Source organism: Theropithecus gelada, chromosome 13, assembly GCF_003255815.1.
Source record: "Theropithecus gelada isolate Dixy chromosome 13, Tgel_1.0, whole genome shotgun sequence".
Taxonomy (NCBI): Eukaryota; Metazoa; Chordata; class Mammalia; order Primates; family Cercopithecidae; genus Theropithecus; species Theropithecus gelada.
Window position 1 is genome coordinate 90,078,479 of NC_037681.1, and position 20,120 is coordinate 90,098,598.

General features: G+C 41.1%; 2 protein-coding genes across 3 annotated transcripts in view; both read right to left on the reverse strand.

The window, feature by feature from the left end:
- Positions 1 to 1,021: 1,021 nt before the first annotated feature.
- On the reverse strand, positions 1,022 to 3,721 carry LOC112604882 (uncharacterized protein FLJ45252). Its single transcript, XM_025354381.1, has one exon. The coding sequence runs from the start codon at positions 3,506 to 3,508 to the stop codon at positions 2,600 to 2,602; it is 909 nt and encodes a 302-aa protein (XP_025210166.1). The 5' UTR covers positions 3,509 to 3,721; the 3' UTR covers positions 1,022 to 2,599.
- A 9,160-nt stretch (positions 3,722 to 12,881) lies between these two features.
- Positions 12,882 to 20,120, reverse strand: part of AAK1 (AP2 associated kinase 1) — a 165,050-nt gene continuing 157,811 nt past the window's right edge. Inside the window, exons 17-21 of one of the 2 annotated variants that reach the window (XM_025354861.1) lie at positions 19,794 to 19,895; positions 17,920 to 18,021; positions 16,127 to 16,237; positions 14,056 to 14,166; positions 12,882 to 13,127 (exon numbers count right to left, since the gene is read on the reverse strand). In XM_025354861.1, the coding sequence (XP_025210646.1) occupies positions 13,033 to 13,127; positions 14,056 to 14,166; positions 16,127 to 16,237; positions 17,920 to 18,021; positions 19,794 to 19,895 (521 nt within the window). In that variant the 3' untranslated portion in view covers positions 12,882 to 13,032. The remainder of the gene's footprint in view (positions 13,128 to 14,055; positions 14,167 to 16,126; positions 16,238 to 17,919; positions 18,022 to 19,793; positions 19,896 to 20,120) is intronic. The other variant, XM_025354862.1, reaches the window with a different exon arrangement.

Consider the following 20,120-nt stretch of genomic DNA (forward strand, 5'->3'; position numbering starts at 1 on the left):
CTCCTGCCTCAGCCTCCCGAGTAGCTGGGACCACAGGCGCCCGCCACTTCGCCCGGCTAGTTTTTTGTATTTTTTAGTAGAGACGGGGTTTCACCGTGTCAGCCAGGATGGTCTCGATCTCCTGACCTCGTGATCCGCCCGTCTCGGCCTCCCAAAGTGCTGGGATTACAGGCTTGAGCCACCGCGCCCGGCCCCAATTATTTATCTTTTAATCTGGACATTTGAAATAGGTAGAGACCAACCAAAAAAGGAAAAAGTGTTGAAAAGTAGCTGCTCATATTTTACTGCCAATATTGCTCAACTTTAAAGAATATCACACCTAATTAACCGCAATACAATTGGGCATTCAGACTTGATTCTTAGATGAATTTCCAATAATTTTTAAATCATTGATCTGGCTTGGTAAATAACACTCCAAACTTCCACAGCTAATGGAAAAATCACTTAACCTTTGCTAGAAGTGACAGAAAGCATTCAAGTTGAAACCTAATGCAGCAGTTCTTTCCATTAAGTTGAACTGCCTTAGCAGAAATCTTCCCATTGAGATACAGCCTTTATTTTTATTATTATATTTTTGGAGACAGGGTCTCACTCTGTCATCCAGACTGGACTCACGACTCACTGCAACTCCCGGGTTCAACTGATCGTTCCAGCTCAGCCTCCTGAGCAGCTACAGGCATATGTCACCATACCCAGCTAACTTTTTTATTATTTTATTTTTCAGACTCGCTATGTTGCCCAGGCCGGAGTGCAGTGGTGCAATCTCGGCTCACTGCAACCTTTGCCTGCTGGGTTCAAGCAATTCTCCTGCCTCGGCCTCCTGAGTAGCTGGGACTACAGCTGTGCACCACCACATCCAGCTAATTTTTTGTATTTTTAGTAGAGACGGGATTTCACCATGTTGGCAGGCTGGTCTCAAACTCCTGACCTTGTGATCGGCCCACCTTGGTCTCCCAAAGTGCTGGGATTACAGGCACGAGCCACTGTGCCCAGCCAATTTTTTTTTTTTTTTTTTTTTTGTAGGGACAGGGTCTCGCTGTGTTGCCAGAGTTGGTCTTGAACTTCCTGGGCTCAAGTGATCCTCCCGCCTCAGCCTTCCAAAATGCTGGGATTATAGGTGTGTGGCACCGCACCTGGCCAGCTTTATTTTAAGGCACTAATAATAAAGGGTATGAAAAAAGCTAGGAATAAGTCAGATCTTTCCAGAAATAAAAGACAGTTTAAAAAAAAAAAAAAACATCAGTTAACCTGTCTGGCCTATTTCAACATCTAAAGAGGACAGAGAACGTAAAAGTTTTCATGCCTCCATGACTTGGGTCTTTTCCATCCTCCCAAACACTTATTCCCATGTCTCAGATTTACGTTTCCTCAAAGGGCAGCAGAGATTTGGAAACAACAACCACACAACAAAACAACCTGAAACAAGCAAGCCTAGTTTGTAGCCTCGTCTTACGATGGATGAATTCCCTAATGCTGGCATTTAGCCCACATACTCAGAGGCCGGAACTGTAACAAGGTGTTCTTTTCTAGTGTTGTGAGGGGAAAATGTATAAGGGACATTAATTTTTCACGATCAGGTAAATAGAATTTGTTAATAGCAAAACAGGAAATTCCAGAGAGAAAAAAAGATGACTCTGAAACATCAGTTCCAGCAGCATTTTCCTACACCTTCCAATGTATTCCATTTTGCCATGAGAAGAAAACTAACTAAATAAAATGGGGTTCAAGTCCGTTAGGTGAGCAAACACCAAAACACGAGTGATTTGATTGTGGAGGCAGGCATGATGGGGCAGGATTTCCCTCAAGTAGAAATGCTTCCTGTGCACACACACGCATACATGCACACACAAACCTGTACACTCATACTAATTTCAAAAGCACGGATGTGCGGAAAGCCCTGCCAGCATGACTAGATAATGAGGCGTTATCCCATCTGCCTGTGTCTCTACATAGGCTCTGACGTACATTCCACACCCACAGACACCCATGCACAAGGGCCAGTCTGGCTCGCACACAGACTGAGAAACAGATCCAGACTCCTAGAGCTTCTGCTTCCACAGGAATGATTAGTAACTGCAGGATTATACTTCCTGTTGATGTGCAGGGTTTTCGTCTTGCTCTTCTTTCCAGACATCTCCCCTTTCCAGGAGCACTAAATCTTAATTTAGTGGAGGGACTAATCTTGATTCTTCGGCGGGCATGACTTAGAACAGGAGCTACAGGAATTAAAACTAGCAACAATAGGGCCCCTTTGGGATTGGGGTGAAGAAGTATTTCAGGATTTAAACAGTTTCCGGGGGTGGGGGGAAGCAGAGTTCTTGGCGGAAGTGGATGACCTCTGTGAAGGATATGAAAATGCCTACAAGTCCAGAAATCAATATAAACAAACTAACAACAACAACAAAAAGAACATAACTTAAAGGGGCTTCAACTAAATATCACTGCAACTGAGTTTGTTGACTCAAGAAATTCTGCTCTGACGCAGGGAATTGAAAGATAAGAACTGATAATATTTCTTCTTCGGAAGGCTCAGCTGGGAGTGCCGTGGCAGGTATTGAGGGTGGGACAGAGACAGAGGCTTGAGGCTCAGGTTTTGCTCCTAGGGTTTCTTGCCTGATTTTGAAGGGAAGGGTGCTAAAGCAAATGGATCAGCAGCTGGCAGCTCCGTAGTCCTGGAAGAAAGAGATGTGATAGAAACAGACCCCGCTATCGACTGCTTGTTGGTCTGTGAAACAATTTTGTAGGCAGCAATGGGCTGGGCTTCTGGACTTGGCTCATCTTCTGGGCTATAGTGACGGGAATACTTGGATAAGGACTGGGGGCGGAATGGTTTGCCAGCCACGGGGCCTGAGACAGCTTCTTTCTGGAGCTGAGGTCCTTTGTTTCTGTCATTAGGATGACCCCCAGATTCCAGGCAGGATCCCCTGGGAGAGATGCTGTCCAGATGGTCTGCTGCTTGCACAGAATGGGAGAGGAGGTTAGATTGTTGCACAAAACCAGCTGTGGAATACTGAGTTTGGACAGAGGTGTACACAGCTCTCTCACGGCCCGAGGGCACGGGGATGTCACCTGTCTGACCGAGGAGACCGGTCTGTGCAGGTAGCTCCTGGGAGGTGCTCTGGATAACTGTTAACTCGTCCATGCTTTTCTTCTTAGTGAAAGGAGCTCTCAAAAACACGTCCGACTCCTCTGGCTGGGAAGGAGCCACACTGCTCTTGGAGACAAATGGGGCTTTGGAGAAAATGTCCATGTCATCATTTGGAACCCTTGAGCTCCTAAAGGGAGCTATGGCAAAAACATCTGGCTCACTGAGCCCATCAGTGGCTGGCTGTGTGAGGGCTTGAAACTGGTTCTTTCTTCCACCTTGCACTGTCTTTGCTTGCTCAGTAGAGACCTCTGGTGGAGCGAATGCAACGGCTCCTCCCAGCTTCCCCTGGGGGGGCCTGCAGCTCTCATCTTCTTCTTCAGACTCCATAAGGAGAGGCCGAGACCCACTGCAGTCCAGCATATCTCCTTCAAGGTCAGTCCCTTCCTCTTCGCTACTGTGGAATGAGCTGTTGCTTGAAGGGCCATCTCTGGCCAAGTAGTCAGATTCTAAGTTGTTCTGAGTCTTTGTGCCAGGTACTCTGGAGGGGTCTGGATACAGGGGAAGGCCTTTAACACCCAGTGATTCTTTAAAGTGCTCTACAGTTATTACAGGACAGGGACTGGACTCTCTCTGGAGACCTAGAAAAGCATAAAATGCAGAATTAATGTGTAGGTCAATTCAACTCTATTTGGAACATTTAATGGTCAACCCGCGGCAAAAACATTGTGGGACCAAATAATAGATGTTGAAATGCAAAAGGAAAAACATAAAAATAAAAGTCAGGCAAGGAAACTGCACACAAACTGGAACACAACCAACCACTGTCTCACGTTTTGGAACATGATAGGCACGACGTACAGGAAAGGAGATGAAGATGTTAGGCACACAGACATTCAGCGTTAACTATGCAATGCTCCTACACACAGGGCCAGGCACAGACACCTGCTCTACCTGGCACTGGCTCATTATGGAATGAAAACAAACCCAGTCATTCAACTCCACATATACCATGACAGTTTTGGATTATGTAGAAACACTGTCTGGGGATGACTCAATTCAGAATCTGGCATGTGGCCATCTGCGCCACATGCAGAGGGACAAACTCTGAAAAGAAGCAGAATGTGGCTGCTTGATAAATGCAAGTTTACTTGATTACTTACATCATAAGCACTACTCAAAGAGCACAAGAGTGCCCAAAATATTAATACTGAAGGTACCTTCTGAGGGGAGCATACAGCATCAAAAGCAGACCAAATAAATCACCTTCAGCTGGAGTTGCCCCAGAATTTTGTTTTCAGTCTTCTAAGTTCATAAAGAGCTCCTCTGCTTAAATGAATCTGTCATAAAGTTATTTAAGCAGAAGGAGTAAAATGCATGGGTCATTACAGAAGCATTAGCAAACTCCAATATACTAGTCTATTTCTATCTAGGTAGAGGTGCCTCAGGGTGCTCTGGCTTTTAAAATCAAATAGACAATGATCAGAATGCAAGAGAGCTTACCTTCCAAGAAACATTAGCAGGTTAGAAGGATGCCATTGGGCACATGTTAGCAAGAGGGCAGGAAAAAGGCATATGTAACTAAGCAAGAAGAATCCAGAGAGAAGGTGGTTGGGGGTAAAGGTATCATTTCACCATGGGCTCAGTAAAGAGATACTACTGGAGTTGCCCAGCCCACCAGGATAAGAATATTAGATACAATGATTTGGAGCCATAGATGACCTAGAACCTCTGTAGAGATGGAACTCAATGATCCCCTTCCCATACTGACCCTCTCCCCTCCTATGCAAACCATTAGCTAGCAGAAATTTCTGCCAAAAATTATCCCCTGCTAAAGTTTCTGCTTGAATTAAGCACACAGACCACAGGAGAAGAGGCATTAAAATCAGTTTATTGGGAAACCAGTCACTTAAGAGACATTACATTGTAAAGAGAATGTAGAGAGAGGTCTGAACATTTTATAAGATACTGTACAAAAATACTATGTTTCTCTGAATCCTATAACTTTTTAGCAGTGCTTCTTTTTAAACAGTTCTGACCTTAAATATTGTTTTCAGAAACAAAACAAAAATGTGTTTGTCCTCCATTTTTATTTTCCTTTCTAACAGTTTGAATGCATTCAGTGAATTCCAGATTGGAGCGTTAAGTTAAATTCTGTACTTGTGCCAAATGGCTTTCTGAATAGTATTTGAAGAATAAGATTTTGAAGAGAATAAATTTTTACTTGCATTATAATTTTAATATGTGCAGTTACATGGTGATATGAAAGCATCAGCAGGAGATAAACAGAATACCTTCTCCCTTGCAATTTATGTGGACAGACATAATCCTGGTTTCTCAGGCAAGCATATTGATACTAGATTTGTCTCGGTCATACCAAGATGATAATTTCTGGGAGGAAATTCAAATAAAAGGGAGAAAAAGAAGTTTTCCAAAATAAGGTTTGCAGAGCCTTAAAGAAGGACAAGAGGGCCCTAAAACTCCTTAAACCACCTTCCTCACACAGTATCCGTTGGACAAAGTTTTCAGTTGCCAAAACAAAAGCACAATTTCTCATCTTCCAAAACTACCTTGAAAGTTAATGTTATTAAGCTTGTTCTGCAGGAGAGCAAAATATCTCCTAGGAAAAAAAAATGGAAAACTTAGTCAAGCCAACGACCAACTCTGGCATCATACGGGTCAATAATCCAATGAACATTAGTTTGAACAGAATCAGTGCTTTTTGGAAATTTAAACTGAATTCAGTCAAAACAATCTGTGCACAGAGACCGGCAAAAAGCAGCTATCTATTGAACCAGGGGCACTTTGGATGCCTGAAGTGCTAGATTACGTTTTGAGAACTGGGAAGTACCAAGGGGTGTGTGTGTGCCCATATCCAGAGTTGGAAAGGATGGAAGAACATGTCTAACCCATCAAAATTATTTGTTAAAAAGTAGGTTTTTGGTCAAGAACCCACTTGGAAAACCTTCCAACTCAGAGCATATTCTATGACCTTCATGATGAGTAATGGGAAAATCAGACTTAAAATTCCAACAACTTTGAATAATTTACAAAAACAGTCACAAAAACACCAGAATATCAAGTTTGAAGGGAAAATTAGTCTCCTGTCCTTCAAAACAAGGACGAGAGCTATTTCCTATCTTTCTTTCAGCATCAACAGGCTTTGCAGGAATGTAAACGTACATTAAAGGGTTCTCCTGAGAAGGCCAAGTCCCTTAACCTTTCTATTCTTGTTAGAGGAGGGATGGTGTGGCCGAGGCGGACAGCAATCGCACTGTGCAACTCTCCGAGCCTGGCACTCTGAAGGGCAAAGAAATGCCAGAGAATATGGGGGAAACCCAGACCTCCACATTCCCTTAAGGAATTCTGGTGGTAGTAGCACCAGAAACAAGGTAGTCAAGAGATAGGAGAAATTCCAAATAGAAACAGAAGGTAACTATTAAATCTTGTTGGCAGATGAAAGTCTTTGAGTACGTGAATGTGTTCTTATAGGGAAAATGTGTTTTCAGGATGAACAGTTCCTTTATATGAAGGTAGCATTGTGCCAACAAGGAAATGTGTTTGAAGCAGTCTCTCTACTAGCATTGAAGGATTTATACTAACCTAACCACATGCCTTGGCCCAGTTCCTTTGGTAACCAATGGCATGTCACAGCAGATACCCTGTGGCCACAGAGCTCAGTAAACACTGCCTGTTGCACCTCAGGGGCTAAAGCCCAGGGCCTGGCTTCATAGTCTGCACAGGGTCTTACTTATCATGGAGCCTAAGGTAGGGTTTTGTTATAATTCCCTCAAACTGGGTCATGCCTCTTTTTATTTTGGTTTCACACATAAAATTAAGCAAGAAGTTAAAACACACTTCTTTTTCTTGCTCTGATGTAGGACTGTGTGCCAGGTTAGGGATGTTGACACGTTCAATATGGGTAAGTCCATATTAGTCTATTTTGAGGCTCCAAATTATGTAGATTTCAGCAAGAACTCACATGCTTCAGGGAAGAGAAGGAGTTCCTAAAATACCTGATGACTTGGCAACTATCCTCACCAGCTCCCTATTCACTTCCAAAGCAACCCAAAGTGCTGAACCATTTAGGATGGGTTTCCCCTGGAAATTCCATCTGACTGACATAGTGAAGGTCATCAGAATGCTCCCTACAGAATCAAAGTCTGAAGACTTAAATGTCAGGCTGGATATTCCTTAACGAAATACATCACGCACAAACGGAAGTTTACTTTTCCTCATACCAAAATCTGAAATAACAGTTACAGGGAGTATCAAAGATATAATTCTTGCCAAAAACAGAAAATGAAGACTTGGAGTATTGAGAAGAAGCCTTCTCATATGTTGTTAGTAAACAGAAAGCAAACTATCCCTTCATAAGAACTTGGAAATGCAGCAGCAATTGAAACTTAAAATCTCAGAACCAAAACTAGGGAAATCAAGAGACATACATCAAACTAATAATTACCATGACCTTCTAGCTCACATAATAAAATTAAGCATTTGGTTCCACCATATATTGGGTAGCTGCGTTAAAACCCACGACTGGGAAATGAGGGACCTGATGGAAGCCAAAAATGGCCAGCTGTGCCTCTCAGGCCAATGAGGCAATTAAATGAGTGAGCTTTCTCATTGGGGATAAAATTAATCTTGCCAACACAAAATGTTTAATTAAGTTGGCCTGGGTATATTAGGGATTAAGTTAGAGGAGGAAGCTGCAAGCCTGTGCTCCATTTTACAACCCTGTGTCTGGACATATCCAGCGTAGGCTGGCAGGCGTCTTATTCTCCTTGACCACAGGGGTTTTATTCTCTCGGGTAGCCATGATTCATTAATATGTCCTCAGTGTGTAGCTATACTTTTCCTGTGCCCAGGTACTTATATTCACTCAATACTGTGATTAAATCCTTTCTGCAAAAAAGTGGGTTTTCAGCTCAGGAAAAGAGCAACTTATTTTATTTACATCTCTAAACATCATTCTCCCATTTGAACAGATAAAAGTCTTTATTTTCCCTGTATGTTTACATAAGAAATTTCTTTACAGACTTTTTTTTTAAAATACAATACTTGTGCAGCAATGTTCAAATTTCACATTTTTACTGCGTATCTTCAGGTACAACTGTCTGCTTTGTCGTCTTGGGAAGGACGGGTTAAAGACCTATGATAAATACACATCCACATGACAAAGGAGAGTGCAGGGCAGAGTAGAATACTCACAGGAAAAGAGTAAATTCAGGACACTATATGAAAGTGTGAACCAAGAAAGTGTCTTTCATTCTAGCAACTACCACCATCTGGTAACTTCTTTGCATAGGTTAGCATTACCCAAGGAGCCTCCCTATCCCTTATTAATGAAAGGAAATCTGGGAGAAGCAAAAGACTTTTCTTGTTATATATTTTCTGGGACTCATTCTGATTTAAGAAACCTAAGCACGTCCAACTTCAGAAACATTACTAGTGTGGAAAAAGAAAAGGCTGACTTTGTGTTGATAAAATTATAGCCTTTAGAGAGGAATGAAAGATAGCGCTGCAGTATCTGGAGTGTTTCAGGAAAGATTCCATTCTAAATATTCATGTGATAGTTTTTCTGTTCTGCCAGGCAGCCTCTAATTTGCTTAACCCAGCACACTGGGCAATCCTATCATTTTCATCCCAAAGCTCAAAGTTAGTGGCTATGGGAGCCTGATAATCTTACAGACTGAGAAGGTTAAGGACTCTGGGAAATCACAGAAAAATCTTATCAAGAGAGACTGTATTTTGACCCAAGGTATCTATAGCATGTATTTATTCAGCTGAGTGCAGATCCCTCCACATCACAGGCTGTCAGCCCCAGAGATCCCTTTATTCCCACAGCACTGCCGAAGGCAGAACTGTTCCTGACCTGGGGAAGGTTATATTGGTTGATCAATTATCTGTCAGGAGACTAGGAAATAAGTATTCAAAACAAACAAAAGTATTAACAACAAAACAAATATTACATCTTGAGAAAAGTAGGTTCGTTTCTTGGGTTTGTTTTTCCACAAGTATTAGCAATCCAAGTTCTGTAATTCTAATTCAGGAAAAGTAAAGTCCAATATCAAATAACACTGAACAAAGTGACAACTTCTTTCAGAGGTGTTTTAATACCCATATCTTTCCATTTTTTAAACCATTCTAAAGACTAGGGAATCACAGAAGTTTCCTTATTCAGAAAATTAAAGAAATTAAGTCTTAATCATGTTCACTTTCTATTATAAGGTCCTCTCTGAGAATTTTTTGTGGATTATTCTTTTTTACCGTCTTCAACAGTAACCATTCTTCATCTTACAGGGTTGAATTTGCTTTCTGGAAATGGTTAAATGTTACTCAGAACCAAGAGTAGTAGAAAAGGTAGATAAAGAATGAATACACTTTCAGATGCTTTCTCAAAGTTATACTAATTAAATAATATAACTGATTTTCTTATACCTTATTACCTTCCTTGATATTATTTCTAAGGAGAGGAGTTTCAAAAATAACTTTAAGGATGGCAGCATCATTAGAATAAGTATTAACTTCTTAAGTAAAACTAGATGACATTGAAGGGAACAACACTTAATTAGATGTCAAAATTCTGATATGTCTGCTAAATAAATCACTAATTATAACAATCATAATCATACTTAGAAGTGTCCACTTAAGCCTTATCTCCTCTGAGGTATGTATTTTTGAAAACATTGGGACTCATTTGAATGTTGTAAAGGGAAAAATCAATTTGTGATGTTTTCTGCTATAGTTATTCCTCTTACATAGCTGGAATAAAAGCAAATCAGAAACATATGCTTATAGCATTTGCCCGTTTTAAACTGGTAGGTCCCTGATTATACATTTAAAAAGAAATCTTCTGATACCATTTTATTAGAATAGGTAGGTGTGTGTGGACGCATGTGTTTCTGTAATACTTAAAAAGGAAAATCTCTAAGACTATGATTTAGGCTTCTATTCAGATATCAAGAGAAAGCAAGTTAGTAAAAGCCCATTATAATTCTTTAAAATGTAAACACTGCTGCCATAATAGCAGGAACTACAGAAGATAACTGAAGAACATCAGGATTATATAAATCCTTCATAGCCCTTCTAAACATAGTAATATATACTTAGGTCCCTATACTTCTATAATCTTAAAGACCATCTAGTCCAAACCCATTGTATAACTCTAAGGAACAGCAGCTCTGAGAGGTGAAGTGCCTGCTGAAGGTCACTCAGCCAGTGGCTGGCAAGGGCCAGGATGAGATCCCAGGTGGCCTGTCCTGCCCAGGCCTCTTCTCCCCCGACCCTGTTCAATCCAGCTCAGGTCCCACACCTGTAAAATGAAGAGGATGGTGGACTAGAGGATGGTCTCAAAGGTCCCTTAGTAGCTCAGGCTATGATTCCACAGGTACTAGGACACTATGCTCAACTCAAAGAAACTCTTTTAGCTCAGGGATGATGCTCTAAACCAAGGAAGGCTCCGTTTACCAAAGCACTCATATGTGTTCCTTAACAGAGAAACAGTTCTCCCCTTTGAGGAGGCCTTACTCTAAATAAGCCCAAGATGATTTCTTGTCATTATCTCCCTCAGGCTTCTACTACCGTCTCTGGCTTCTAGTCTGCTCATTTTCATTAACTGCCTCCATTAAGCTTTACTGAGCCAAATGACTAGATAATATATCTCAATGTAATCATGGGTAATGCATGAAAAGAACAATTTAGAGATACCTAATTTCTAAACTGTATTCTTCATAGTTTCAATTAAATTGAGAAACTAGATATTTCATTATATTTCTAACATGTATATATGAAAAAAATCAAATATGAAAACACAGAACTCAAACATTATTCTTATTTAAAAATAAACATTTCCTTCATTAATTTATACATTCTTTCTATGTCCAGGAAAGAGAATACAATTCTGACCTGCAGCAATTTTCCTGTCCATAAAGGGGTAAACCAAGTCCTATTTTCACTGCTATCCAACCACAGAGAGCCCTTCGTGGATATCTTTTGCTTTTTAATCCTCGGCAGGAAGCTTGTGCCTCTCTCAGTTTTAGAAATGATCTGTTATCATCTAGAGGCCTTTACCTAGCTCATCTTGTTTCAGCCAGCATGGGAAGTATTCATAGACAGAAGGAAGGCTGGAAGATTCAGACTTTTCCTCCAATGCCTTTCAAAGGCTGCTCGCACATTCCTAGGGTCAAACCTTGCCCTCCAGAATGCAGTGTTTTATACTGTTGTCGCTGTTAAACTTTTTCCCCCCTTAAAGTGCAAACATGAGGAAGAAGAAACAAAAGTACTAGATAGCAAAACAAGCAAATGGACTTGGAATTTTATTTGTACAAATCTGATTAACTGAGAGTTTCCCTTTTGATGATGGACAATGGCACTAGAGGAAGAGAACAAGACTGGGGTTCTCTGTGCCCACTTCTTTTCAAAAGGGTGATGTTATAAAAGTGCTTTCCACATAAGGAAATAAAATACACTTTAATGAGTAAGTGGTGAGTAATGGATAATACAGAGGGTGACCATGAGGCATGTTGTCATGTTAGTGCAGGGGCCTTTATTTATTTTACGAACAATATCCTAAAGTTAATAAAGAACTATGCTTTGTTTTATAATAATTTTTTTAATCTAGGAAGCCAAGGAAAACCAACTGAACATATTCCATTGGCTGCAGCCTTCAATTTAAACATCAGAAAGAAAGGTAAGCTGGGCACACCCAGATTGTGTCCAGCTTGTCAGCACACTTATTTCCGATTATTTGAAAATAAACAACATGCTTATTCTAGAGACAGAGGACCTGCTGAAAGCTTATAGCAACACACAAGTCTATTCAAAATGATTCCATATGTTACACTGTAGGATTGCTGTGTAGTTATACAAGGGGAAGAGATCAAAACCCTGTACAGACACCTGATATCAGACTTGAAATGCCAAGTGGAAACAGAACTATTCAGCATCTTCATTTATACACAATTTACAATATTTGATTCAAAATAAAAATCACAAGAAAAATACATCTGTTTCTGCTACAATTCCTTCCCCTCCCCATCCTCCCCCCACCCCCGCCCCAGTGAAAAGTCTTCTAATAAAAGGTATCATATTACCACCACTGTCTTGTTTTGGTCTAATTCTGAGATCCCACTTGGAACAGTTAACATGAAAAGGAATGGCAATACTTGGGATTTATGTAACGTACACATTTTATCCAAGGATCTCAAGTACTTGCAGTCACGTCTCCAGATCTGAGAAATCACGGTTCAATGGAAGCCAGAAAGCTGGACGAATGCTGGGCAGGTTGCATGGGGTGTAAAATCCCTTGGCTAAGTCTATGATCAAACAAGGTCAAAGTTGGTTGGCTAGAGCTGGGCTCAATTTCTCTTCTCAAATGTATACTACCAGTCAGTAAGTTTTACCCTTTCTTAAACCACACACCCATCTCCAGGCTAGTGCCTAGAGTTAAGACCAACTGAAGTAGCCATGTCCTCATGATAATGCATCAGGATAAAAAGCAAAAACAGGGAAATACATTCATCAGCATCTGGCCAAAGGAGACAGGGGTTGGGAGAATTGATTTGGGAGGCCATTCCTAGCAAGAACGAGACAAAAATGTCAATTCACTAGTTTCAGTTACAGTTAAGCTTTTGGTGGAGTCGATTCCAGCAGAGGTGAAGCTCATGGCATCTAGCGCTTGATTTAAGATAATGCTATTGAAGAAGGGTAATGAGAAAACACAGCAAACTAACAAGGAGGAACTGGCCAAGGAATATCTGGAGGGCCAAAGTGATTTTCTTTCCTTATCATTTCTACAGGAGAAGGCAAGGGGTAGGAGAAAAGGGCTGGAGGGCCCCTTATTTGCAGATTTTTAAAAAAAAATCATTTTTTTCATAACTCCGTAATGAAAATGTATTTTACGGTATGAAGGTTACAGAACTGCATCTGCTACTGGGTCACGGCTACAGGTCTATGAGCTGATCCACCAGCAGTAAAGACCTGGCTAGGTTGGGAAGACTGGACTCAGAGCTCCCACTGCTGTTTCTAGAGTGCCCACCTGGAAGTGGAGAGATAGGAATTCAGTACAAAACATAGAGGGTTAAAGGTTTAGATGTGCAGAGCAAGCAAAGAAGAAAAACCAAACCAAAACCAAAACCAAAACCAAAACAAAAAACAAAAAAATCAAACCCTAGAGAAGCAATAGTTTACATTTGCAAACCCTTACATGTTGATTTTGAAACACATACGTTAGCTGTCCACCACCTCCCACCAAAAGCTCAGGCACTCTGTGCACACCACAGTATAGGCAGGACATCTTGCAAAGAGTCCTTGCAAAAGTATTTTCAAATCAATACTTTTTTTTTGGTTGAGAATTGCTGGCTATATACTAACTTCCTGATAATATCAAGCCATCTCCCTTTGACAAAGTAAAAATCAATAATTTTTGCTTTGGGGAGAAACTAGTTATTAAGATACTGCAATAAGAACATGCTTTAAAAAATAAATAGATGGTCCTATGGCAGTTTAGTGTTTTATGGCATGTTCAAATGATTTTCATCCATCAAAGTTGAAAAAGGATGCTCCATGAATGTCAGAAAGATGTGAATGATACCAAAACACAGCTGTTAATCTCTTTGGGAAAAATATTTATTACGGATTATTCTAATCATGATAAAAAATGTGATGTGCTTTTGATATATACCTTCAGGTTTCCACTGACTGAAGATCATTTTGCTTTTGGCTTCATGGTAAAAACTAACTTTTGGCCAACTGTTAAATACTTCTCTCTAAATAAACACCACGGTCAAACTTTAAAGATACCTATCTCTATCTATCTATACTGGTCCAGCCTACAATGATTCTCATTACTCCCAATGTCCTTCATTAAATGTTGATGCTTTTCTTCCCCCTTGCAGATTAGGTGCATGACTATTTTGAAGAGAACTGAGGCCAAGCTCTTCTCTTTTCCCCATCCTTTTTCTTACCTTGTGGGTTTTTGGTTATCAATACAGGAATAGGGTCAAACTCATCTTCAGCCACCTTGTCCGAGCCCTCAGGGACATCAAAACCTGAGATGAGATTACTATCTTCTGCAGCTTAATACAGAATGCAAGTACACAAGCAGAAACAACAGAGGTAGAGATTAGCAAATGAGAGAATGCGAAAGAGGCACAAAGATCTCAACTGTACAGCCCTGTTATTTCCAAAGGTGAAAGTACTCATCTTTCTGAGTTGAAATAAAAGTAGCAAAACTGGAAAATACAGAGATATAGAAAAAAATGCTTTAGAGTTGGTCATGTTAAGACTTTTATAAATGATTAGGGAGAAGGGTTCTTGGAAGAATTCTAATATTTATAAGGCATTAATTATAATTATTGTGAGGTATCTCTTCAATGTCACTAATCCACAAAGGCATAGGAATAAGTCACTTGTCTTCACTGAGGGAACAGGGGCCTAACAATATTCGAAAAACTCAAAACTGGGACGGCGGCGGGGGCGGGGGAGGAGGAAGAGAATTGGTGGCTCTCTAAGAAGTAACCACTGTATACAAGGCAAACAAAATACTGCTGGAAGGACTCACTGCACTGTGACTGGGAAAAAAAGACATTGAAACAACTCAGCCGCCTCAGGGAATGTTGAGGCACAAGATTACACATACTGAGGCCTCAAGTAGAAGGTTTGTTAGAATAGTCTTCTCCATTCTAATTAAAGCTATCCTACCCGCAAGCAAGTGCTAGCTGAGCACCTATTTTGCAAATGATGCTTCTCTGTAATTCTACATTGCTGCTGACACACTCCTGCCAGACATCACTGTCTAAATAGGTAACTTCCCTCTACATCATCTATAAAAACATAATCATTTTAATGTTATCAGGGGTAAAAACAAAAACTCAGCTATTACCATTGCAAACCACAGGGGTGATTATTTTTAGTCATCCTGGGGAGTCTTCCTTCTTGCATTTTCTCCTGAAGGGACTTAAGCTCTTCCTTTTCTATGCATTTTCTCTTTCCAGAAGACTATTTTCCCTACCCAATCACAGAAAGTTCAGTAACAAAGTAAGCCAGGCATTGAGCCTGATACTGTCACAAACTACTCATTGAATAGAATCTGATTCAAGCTACCTCTGTCCAGCAGGATTTCAGACCACTATTAACCCAAGACTAAAAAATAAAAATGGTAGATTAGAAAGAGAAATCCAGTAACCAATCATGACTTGAAGGTGAACTTCTACAAGTTCAAACTTACAGGACTGACTTTTGAGGAAAGATGCTTATTTCTTTATTGCAGTCATCACTATGCAATAACTTTGAATCAGATATGATAAAACCATTTTACATCTAAGGCCAACAAGCATCATATTGATCATTATAAGCAGATAGTAGATAGTCACTTCAACCATCTACTTGAATTGATTGCAAAGGTACCTATACCTAGCTTTTAAAGGTAACATGGAATATCTGCATTCTATGTTCTTGCCAGAAAGCAATACTTTCACCAATCTGTTGTCTAGGTCTTTTTTTAGATTTAATTTTATTTATTTTTAGTACCTGTCTGCTATTTTTTTTTTTTTTAAGACAGAGTCTTGCTCTGCTGCCCAGGCTGGAGTGCAGTGGTATAATCATGGCTCACTGCAGCTTTGCCCTCCTGGCCTCAAGCAATCATCCTACCTCAGCCTCCCGAGAAGCTGGTACCATCGGCGCCTGCTGCCATGGCTGGCTAATTAAAACATTTTTTTGTAGAGACTGAGACTCCGTATGTTGTCCAGGCTGGTCTCAAATTCCTGGGCTCAAGTGATCCTCCCACCTCAGCCTCCCAAAGTGCTGGGATTGCAGGCCTGAGCTACCACACCTGGCCTATTGTCTAAGTCTTAGTAAATATTCTCACTGAGAGGTATTATAACACAGTATGTAGGAGTACAAACTCAAGTTTTCCATATAAGGAGGTAGTTTTAAAACTTCACTAGTAAAGACTTTTGATAAGAAAAACTCTCACAAGTTGTTTAGTTCTTTCCCCTCTAAGGACACATGCGGGCCTGAGAAGAAGAAAGCATTTACCTTTATGGACTGGAGCAGAGATTGCTGTGGGGGCAAACTCTTCCAGAAGGTCAGTAGTAGGGTTAGAGAGCAGAGAACAATCAAGCAGGGAATCTTCCCCGGTGAGAGAATCTGAGTCCAGATTCACAGCATCCCAGGTCAGTGATGGCATTAAGTGGCACACACAACAATATCATGAGATTAGATCTTAGCCTTTAAGTTACTGCATTTACACATTACACATACAAGCCAAAGTGGGAGAAAGAAAACCAAAAGAAATCTGTGAAGCCTTCTGGATTTTCATCTACAGAAACATGTCTTTCTAGATTCCTCTTAACATTAATATAGAAATAGAGGAAAATTTTTTGCTCAGAGGTTGCTGGTTAAACAGGTCTGTGATTTGGATGCTGAGCTAACTTTAGCACCCCAGTTCTTAGTGAATGCCATTTGGGAGAAAAAACTTTACAATCAGACTTTCACTTAAAGTTTCCCTAAACACTCAATGAAAGAAGTTACCACAGGACGAAGTATCCAAACTGATTAGGAGAGGGTTGCCTCTGGCTTATTATTAGCAGAATGCGACAAGATTAAACAGTACCTTCTAGAACCAGGTTCCCACCCACAATGCCTCTTACTAGTATTCTTTACATTGAAATTGGCCCTTTGAACATGATTTTGATTTCAGAAAACCAAGACAAAAACTCAAAGTATTTTTTTTTTTTTTTTGAGATGCAGTCTGGCTCTGTCCCCCAGGCTGGAGTGCAGTGGGGCGATCTTGGCTCACCGCAACCTCTGCCTCTGGGTTCAAGTGATTCTCCTGCCTCAGCCTCTCAAGTAGCTGGGATTACAGGCATGCGCCACCACACCCGGCTAATTTTGTATTTTTAGTGGAGACGGGGTTTCTCCATGTTGGTCAGGCTGGTCTCAAACTCCTGACCTCAGGTGATCCACCCACCTCAGTCTCTCAAAGCGCTGGGATTACAGGTGTGAGCCACCACACCCGGCCTGAGTTTAAGCATTTTAACACAGGGATTGTTTTCTGAGAAAGTTTTCTAGGAGAAAACATTCAAATGAGAACAAGGAAAATAAATCATATTGTCTTTGGAGGTATTTTTTTTTTCACCTGCATGAATTTATCCACACGTTTCCTAGGCTTCTAATTGTTTCTATCCAAGTTTGAAAACCAGATACTTTTATCAAGGGAATTATGGACCCAAAAATTAAAAAAAGGTTACCAAATCTGTATTTGTGGGCAGTTAAGAAATTCTATTAAGACTGTAAGACTGAATTTTGAAATCAGGGTACAAGCAATATTAGATCTAGGGAAGACTTCAACTTTGCCTACAATTTAATAGCAAATTACCTATACAAGATTAAAGCACTATGCTGGGAACAGAACATCAATATATAGAAGATGAGCTCCATGGCCATCACTGACATTGGTAGACTGGAAAGATGCACAGCAATCTGGAGGGTTAAGGGTGTCCTTACAGCTCGGTGGAGTTCTTTAATTAAGGACATAGAGGGATCCCGCCACCAGTGAAAAGAATCTTGAATAAAGAAATACTGTAACCAGAGAAAGCCCAGAGATTACTCCACAGAGAACATGGCTCCAAAAAACACTCAGTTCTTTAGCAAGGAAATATATCCCTCAACATCTAGAAGCTGGGGCTGTGACAATTCAGAGTGCCCATTTCAGCAGGAAGTACCTGGGCTGCAAAAGAAGCCCGGGATCGATCGAGTCACGTGAAAAGACTGGCTCAGAGGTTCACCGCACCGACCAGTCCCTGCAGCTGCAGAGACCCCGGACTGACCTGTGCGATTCGAGGTCACAGATTCCGTCTGAGATGGGAGGCGCTGGGGAACTGGGGGCTCCAGTCCTGGGATGAGACTCTCAACAGCAACGTCAGCTTTTTCTTTCGTAACAGAGCATTAAGAAGAGGAAAGGGTAAGGGAAAGGGAGTCAGAAGTTTCTTTAGGAAATTCTGTGAAGCCTTCTTCTTTTCTCAAATTCTCATTTTTTGAGATGGTGTCTCGCTCCTGAGCTCAAGCGCTCTCTCCCACCTTGGCCTCCAAAGTCCTGGGATTGCAAGCGTGAGCCACAGCACCCAGCCGCGTGAAGGCTTTCTTTTAACAGGTCTCTAAAATGCCAGTCTCAGGCAAGGTGGAGAGAACAGTAAGTTCCTTTATTTCTGCTGCTCTGAATGTCTAGGCTTCACTGAGCATGCGTGTGCAAGGCGAAACACTGCGGCCAGTCTCACTGATGATCAGTTCTCATAAACAAATTTGGAACATAAGCCGCTCAGCAAACCTCTTCCATGTCAGAAGAGATGGGTTGAAAGGCACCTTAATTTTTTCTGGTAATTTCGCTTTTATTAAGGGATAAACCTGGGGGCAAATATCCTCTGTGCCATGTGAAGGCCATTAATCCATCTCAAACCCCATCCCAGGATGTAGCTGGGAGGCCTTTTACACCATGTGACACCCCTCAGCTGCAGGCCTACCTCTATGCAAGGTCATGGCACTTCTGAGTTCTAGGACTTTCTGCCCAAAGGCATTATTAGGTGTCTCATGATTGGACCCTCCTGAAGTACAGGGGCCTTGAACATTTTGCAAATTTGGCCTGCCTTGCTGTTGGAACACAGGGAAATGTGAGACAGGAAGCAGACCGAGCCCCTGCCCTGGATTCTATTTATGGGGCTTAACCAGTGGGCAAAATGTTTTCTCAGTTACTGATACTTGGTATATACACGGACCTTATAACATTTTTAAAATTTTGTTTAAGATGGGTCTCTGTCACCTAAGCTGGTGGGCAGTGGCATGATCAGGGCTCACTTCAGCCTCAAACCCCCTGGTTCAAAGCGATCTTCTGTCTCAGCCTCCCAAAATGCTGGTAGCACAGGTGTGCGCCCCCAACCCTGGCTAATTAACAATTTTTTTTTTTTTGTAGAGATAGGGTCTTCCTATGTTTCCCAGGCTGGTCCCACTGCAGCTGGATGTACATGGGCCTTCTAAAGAAGAATCTGGGCTGGGCATGGTGGCTCACCCCTGTAATCCCAGCACTTTGGGAGGCTGAGGTGGGTGGATCACCTGAGGTCGGGAGTTTGAGACCAGCCTGACCAACATGGAGAAACCCTGTCTCTATTAAAAATATAAAAAGTAGCTGGGCGTGGTGGTGCAAGCCTGTAATCCCAGCTACTCGGGAGGCTGAGGCAGGAGAATCGCTTGAACCTGGGAGGCAGAGGTTGCGGTGAGCTGATATCACACCACTGCACTCCAGCCTGGGCAACAAGAGCGAAACTCTGTCTCAAAAAATAAAAATAAAAAATAAAAAATAAAAAAAGAAGAAGAATCTGCTAAATTTCATTAAGTTCAGCAAAGGTAAAGTCTAGTTAGAAACCAACTTTTTAAAGTTTTTCTAACTACATGTGAAACTTTTCACATTCCTCCTCATTCATAAGAGATCCACTTTAGAAATCTTAAGGTATTAAGAAAGGCAAAAAATAGACGCTGTACCCCTGAAAAGCAAGGAAAACACTTCATTTGGAGTGATACAAGTAAGATTAAATAGCTTTGGCTTCTGGGGTGGCAGGGCTATTCCCTGGGGACTGGTTAACTAGGTACTTGTCATTCTTGAAACAGGCACACATATCATGCATGACTGAAGAAACAGAGATGATGACTTTACCAATTACAGCATCGGAAGTGCTACCAAAAGGATCTGTCATAGGCAAGAGGTCAGGGAGCAGAAGAGAAGTGTCAGGAGATTTGAGTCCCTCAATTAGTTTTTCTACGTTGGGCAGAGAGACAAAAAGAAAGCAAAAATGTAATAAGATATTAAAGCCAGCGGATCATTCACTATTCTCTATGCAAACACATTTTAGGGGGGTCAATATTTGGTATAGATTCACCATAAAAATTAATGCTATTAATATCTTAACAACAGGCTTTCAAAATTGGAAGTTTAAAAATGATTACTTCCTCAAGTGAAGTAGTCACTTTGTAAGGCATTCCA

Bases quoted from the DNA above. Each gene is read 5' to 3' on its own strand.
- LOC112604882 (XM_025354381.1), bottom strand. From the start codon at position 3,508: ATGCTGGACTGCAGTGGGTCTCGGCCTCTCCTTATGGAGTCTGAAGAA.